At 40.1% G+C, this 6375-nt stretch overlaps 1 protein-coding gene across 2 annotated transcripts in view; it reads right to left on the bottom strand.

Moving 5' to 3' along the window:
* Window positions 1-1723: 1723 nt before the first annotated feature.
* LOC121523992 (ectonucleotide pyrophosphatase/phosphodiesterase family member 2-like) overlaps window positions 1724-6375 on the bottom strand; it is an 85962-nt gene continuing 81310 nt past the window's right edge. For both annotated transcript variants that reach the window (XM_041809130.1, XM_041809131.1), the window contains exon 25: window positions 1724-3057. In XM_041809130.1, the coding sequence (XP_041665064.1) occupies window positions 2887-3057 (171 nt within the window). In that variant the 3' untranslated portion in view covers window positions 1724-2886. The remainder of the gene's footprint in view (window positions 3058-6375) is intronic.

Here is a 6375-nt window from a genome sequence, read left to right as displayed (position 1 = left end):
TAATGCTAATAAACATTCCATCCTTGCCTTAAAAATGTTGGCATTCTGTAATGCTTATAAACATTCCACCCTTGCCTTAAAAATGTTGTCATTCTGTAATGCTTATAAACATTCCACCCTTGCCTTAAAAGTGTTGTCGTTCTGTAATGCTTATAAACATTCCATCCTTGCCTTAAAAATGTTGTCGTTCTGTAATGCTTATAAACATTCCATTCTTGCCTTAAAAATGTTGTCGTTCTGTAATGCTTATAAACATTCCATTCTTGCCTTAAAAATGTTGTCGTTCTGTAATGCTTATAAACATTCCATCCTTGCCTTAAAAATGTTGTCGTTCTTTAATGCTTATAAACATTCCATCCTTGCCTTAAAAATGTTGTCGTTCTTTAATGCTTATAAACATTCCATCCTTGCCTTAAAAATGTTGTCGTTCTGTAATGCTTATAAACATTCCACCCTTGCCTTAAAAGTGTTGTCGTTCTGTAATGCTTATAAACATTCCATCCTTGCCTTAAAAATGTTGTCGTTCTGTAATGCTTATAAACATTCCATCCTTGCCTTAAAAATGTTGGCTTTCTGTAATGCTTATAAACATTCCACCCTTGCCTTAAAAGTGTTGTCGTTCTGTAATGCTTATAAACATTCCATCCTTGCCTTAAAAATGTTGTCATTCTGTAATGCTTATAAACATTCCACCCTTGCCTTAAAAGTGTTGTCGTTCTGTAATGCTTATAAACATTCCACCCTTGCCTTAAAAGTGTTGTCATTCTGTAATGCTTATAAACATTCCACCCTTGCCTTAAAAGTGTTGTCGTTCTGTAATGCTTATAAACATTCCACCCTTGCCTTAAAAGTGTTGTCGTTCTGTAATGCTTATAAACATTCCATCCTTGCCTTAAAAATGTTGTCGTTCTGTAATGCTTATAAACATTCCATCCTTGCCTTAAAAGTGTTGTCGTTCTGTAATGCTTATAAACATTCCACCCTTGCCTTAAAAGTGTTGTCGTTCTGTAATGCTTATAAACATTCCATCCTTGCCTTAAAAATGTTGTCGTTCTGTAATGCTTATAAACATTCCATCCTTGCCTTAAAAATGTTGTCGTTCTGTAATGCTTATAAACATTCCACCCTTGCCTTAAAAGTGTTGTCGTTCTTTAATGCTAATAAACATTCCATCCTTGCCTTAAAAATGTTGGCATTCTGTAATGCTTATAAACATTCCACCCTTGCCTTAAAAATGTTGTCATTCTGTAATGCTTATAAACATTCCACCCTTGCCTTAAAAGTGTTGTCGTTCTGTAATGCTTATAAACATTCCATCCTTGCCTTAAAAATGTTGTCGTTCTGTAATGCTTATAAACATTCCATCCTTGCCTTAAAAATGTTGGCGTTCTGTAATGCTTATAAACATTCCACCCTTGCCTCAAAAATGTTGTTGTTCTGTCATGCTTATAAACATTCCACCCTTGCCTTAAAAATGTTGTCGTTCTTTAATGCTTATAAACATTCCACCCTTGCCTTAAAAATGTTGTCGTTCTGTAATGCTTGTAAACATTCGACCCTTGCCTTAAAAGTGTTGTCGTTCTGTAATGCTTATAAACATTCCACCCTTGCCTTAAAAGTGTTGTCATTCTGTAATGCTTATAAACATTCCATCCTTGCCTTAAAAGTGTTGTCGTTCTGTAATGCTTATAAACATTTTATCCTTGCCTTAAAAATGTTGGCATTCTGTAATGCTTATAAACATTCCACCCTTGCCTTAAAAATGTTGTCGTTCTGTAATGCTTATAAACATTCCATCCTAGCCTTTTGCATGCAGACCAGTCTGAGCCCGTCATTATTCCAATCTAACCAGTACCCTACATGATTTATCATCTAGCTAGTTTATATCAGCCAGTTCTTTGCATGAAAGGTGGGCAAGTGAATTCTGGAAATCTCAGAATCCGGACGCTGAAAACGGATGTTAATGGAAGGTATAAATGGCCCCAGAAATACAGAAGCATCCAGCGTAGGTGGTTTTCCTCTTACAGCTGTCTCACGGTGGGAGGTTTAAGTGCTGTCAGAATGGTGCAGAGCTTTATTTAAGGCTGCCAATCACACAAAAGGGAGAAATACTATCGACTGTAACAATGATACTGTGACAAACTGGACAAACGGACCAAGACGGAGGATTTAAGCTTTTTCAACCTTTTTTTTTACTGGAATGTTCCACTACTGTAGGGACTCAAAAGTAGCCCAATATTGTTTATTTATTCATTTATTTATTTGAACAGCTGGCACAGACATGAACAGCTAAAAACTTCAGCATTTTGATAGAGCTTCTCTATGCAGAAATGCCTTCTTGGCCCCCATCTGGAGTTCTTCAGTGTGACATGATGCCATCTACTGCTAAAGTGTGATGCTGTGATTTACGTGTTGGTGCATGTGACGCCCGTTTAACTGTTAAAGTATGATCTGCAACCTCAAACCAAACAAAACTATTTTCATGGTATTTAAGCGTCCCACAATGAGGCGATGTTACAGGAAAACGGTCCAGATGTGAATGTGGTTAAGTATGAAAACAAGGTCTGACTGTTAGGAGCTAAAACAAAGAGATTCTGTCTTTATTAAACATGTGAAGTGCGGCGGTGTTGACAGAGTCCAGTCCTGCATTGTTTCTGTGCTAGCTTACTCTCTCTGATTCGCTGCATAGTTTAAATCTTCCAAACTAAAACTGACCAAACCATCATTTTAATCTTTTCAATTTTCAAAAATATATATGTTCCCTTCTCCGAGCTCTCCTCGGGCCGTCCCGGCTGTCCGCTGTTGGGCGTGCGGTGAAAATGCAAAACTTCTACACAAAAGGGCTACATCCTGTATAAGTGAGCGTGCTCGTATCCGTCCGTGGGTCTAGTCGTCGCCCTCGAAGGTGCGCAGCTGGGTTTTCAGGCTCAGCGTGCTGATGTAGGTCAGGTTTGTGGAGCGATACAGGTCCAGGCCGCTCAGGATCTCCACGTCTCGGACCCGGGCCGTGTGGAGCTTCAGCAGGTCCTCCACCCACTGGGACTCATCATCAGCACTCTGCACAGACACAGAAGAAGAAAACTGTCATTCTGTTGCTCAGTTTCATCTTTTTTAGTCCTTTCTCTTTAGTGATGGGGCAGCAGATGAAAGCTGAAATGTGCTGGTTTTCATCCTGATATACAGTAGCCATAAAACAGCTCACCTGCTGGATGTTTTACACTTTTGTTAATGTTATAAATCAATCATGGTGAATATCATTTAGCTTTCACAGCAGGCTCGTGTGTGCGGTGTCTCCCTGCTGTCACGGCATGTCTTTCTTCCTTTTTATCAATAAATCTTCCTGCAGGAAAAATTCAGAATAAAAGCATTCTGTACAGACTTCCTACACTAAAATGTCAAACCGTGATTTTACTTTGAAAAGCGCTAAATGACGTGTAACCATGGAGACTACAGCAGTGAATAAAATAGTCCGTTTTTAAATGACGATTTAATTTTTCAAGGTAAAAAAGTCATCCAAACCCGCCTGGGTCTATGTGAAAACATCATTATCTCCCCTTGGTAAGTCATGAATTAACTCTGATTAACCACATTTTTAGTAAAGCTGAGTTCAGTTAGACTATCCACACCCAGACCTGATTACTGCTAGACCTGCTGGATCCAGAATCCCTGTCTGACAAAGAGAAGTAGGCTAAAAGATCCAACACATCATGGAGCCATCTAAAGAAGACCAGATGAGGAACAACTTCACTGACATCTTTCAGTCTGAAAGGGTTACAGAGACATTTCTAAGCCTCTGACTCCAGCCAACCACGCTTAGAGCCATTATCCGCAAATGGGGAAAACTGTGAACAGTGGTGAACCTTCCCAGGAGTGGCCGGCCTACAAACATGACTCCAAGAGAACATGGACGACTCATCCAGGAGGTCCCAGAAGAACCGAGAACAACATCTAAAGACCTGCAGGCCTCACTGACTCAGTTAAGGTCAGAGTTCATGGGCAACAATGGCATCATGGGAGAGTTCCAAGGCCAAAACCACTGCTGAGTAAAAAGAACACAAAGCCTCGTCTCACATTTGACTTAAAACATCCTGAAGAACCCAAAGACTTCTGGGAAATTATTCTGTAAGGTGTGTGTCCCATTTCATCTGGAGTCAAACTAACACAGCATTTCATCAGAAGAACATCAGACCAACAGTCAGACATGGTGGTAGGGATGGTCTGGACCAGGACCTGGACCACTAGAACCATGAATTCTGCTCTCTAGCAGGAAGTCCTAATATAGAATAACATAGGAGAGATTTGCTCCACAGTAAACTTCATAAGTGGAAAGCAGCGCAGCAAGTATGTGGAAACTGAGTTTTGTCCTTAAACAAGCATCAGGACGTCTACAGCGTGGTCTGGCGGATGTTTCCCAGGAATAACGTCAGTGAGGTGGTTTACAGAGCTGTGTTACCCAGTAACCACTGGTGACATGACAAACCCAACCACATTAGAGCTCCACATGTGCATAAGGCACGGTGCCACAGTGCTCCAAGCCCTGCACTAATGGCCCTAATAATATTAAACACAACAGGAAATTCTGCTTTAAAATGAAGGATAAATGATCGCTTGTCCTAAAGTTGACCCTACAGTTCCCATCCAGGACGTCATTAGAATAGACAAAATATTCCTTTACATCTCCGGTCACATTTCCAAACATGTAATTTCCATGATGTCTACACCCTCCACATCACAGAGAAATAATGGTTGCTATTACACACCCATACTGGTTTGATGAAACAACGGCCATGCCATAAAACCAAACCACTCATTAAGAGCATTCCTACTAAATTACCATTGAACTAACATGCTAACAAAGCCACAGGAAAGATGGAGCTGCATTAGACAACCATAGTAGACAGGAAGTCTAAATCACAGTAAGGGGACTTCTTTAACCCTCTAAGACCTACCACTGTGCAAGTCCACCAGGACATATTCTTCATTTTGACATACTGTAGTGCAATTTTTGGGAGTATTTTTGTTTGCTTTACATCAATATAACCCTGAGATCCCACGTGCTTAAAAGTGCAATAAACCATAAAAAAATTGAAAATGATTTGTTTTTATCACGTATATTTCAAAATACAGAAATTTCACAGCTGTATCCCTCAAATGTGTAAATGTAAAAAAGTTGCACAATATCCTTTGGAACCTCAGAAAATTTAGTTGGAGTCTGTTCATAACTTGCTTTTTGAGATATAGTCAATTTAGTAACCTGTAAAAAAAACCAGCCAGATGAGTAGTTGGACTCTTCATCTGACGCTGTAATCTGTCTGAAAGCTTCGCTCCAGCTGTTAAACCGTTTGACGTGACCAGGTTTTTGTGGCTCCATAACTACATATATGTGTGGAAGTTTGTCAAAGGTGTGTGATGAATGTCTGGTTTGTGTGTGTCTGAGTGTTTTCGTGAAAAAGTAGGGCTGAAATGAGAGCGAGGCCGAGTATGTGTGCAGGCTAAGTTCTCCGGTGTATTCTGCGGAAAAAAACAACTCCCAGGAAAATACGCCACTTCCTGTTGTTGGGGGGTGGGGGGTGGGGGCTATCAGGTAGAGACACATAAGAATCATGTGACAGGTCATGCCCACAACATGATGATGTTTATTTCAACGCAGGAAGTGCTGCAAATACCGGTGGTCTTGTTTATAAAGGTTTTTGTCTTGAGCGCTTTATTGTGTATTTTTACAAACCCATCACTGCAACAAAAAAACACTTGGAAACATGGTGAATGTGTGAAATGTTAGTGTAACTCCCCAGATTTTAGATGCAAAAAGAATGATCGATCTATCTTATCCAATTTCCAATCTAACAACAATTAAAAAGAAAGTGCTAATCGTAGCGCCGGTGCTACGCTGGGGTCTATAGGGTTAACCAAACACAACACTGAGAGGGAACAGAAGGAAATACAGAAAACGCCTCCTAACATTTCTGCCCTTTAGACTCTTTGGATCCTAGAACCATCACCTGGAGTTGAACCCAGTTCATGTGTTTGGAGAGCGATCATCTCTGAGTGTAAGCAATCAGACCCAAACTGGACGAGGCGTTGTTTGTTGTTCCCACCGCTCACATTCAGTTTATTTGTAAACTTTGTTTTATTGTGCAGCCTGACTTTGCATCTCCAGGTGTGGCATGTTAAGTCATGCCTTTTGCACGCATCCCCATTCCTGAACAGGAAAACTCCAAGATCAGCCAAATTCATGTGCCAAAAACTAATACCCCAACAGTAGTGTCACATTTATTATTCCTTGGAAAAACCAGAGTGAAAACATCAATGCGTCACATGTGATTTGAGTGTTTAATAACAACAAATTATCTGGAATGAAAAGCTTTTTCTTAATGC

This window comes from Cheilinus undulatus, linkage group 16 (genome assembly GCF_018320785.1).
Source record: "Cheilinus undulatus linkage group 16, ASM1832078v1, whole genome shotgun sequence".
Classification (NCBI taxonomy): domain Eukaryota; kingdom Metazoa; phylum Chordata; class Actinopteri; order Labriformes; family Labridae; genus Cheilinus; species Cheilinus undulatus.
The sequence above is the reverse complement of the archived record's forward strand: the minus strand, read 5'-3'. Positions and strand labels throughout refer to the sequence as shown.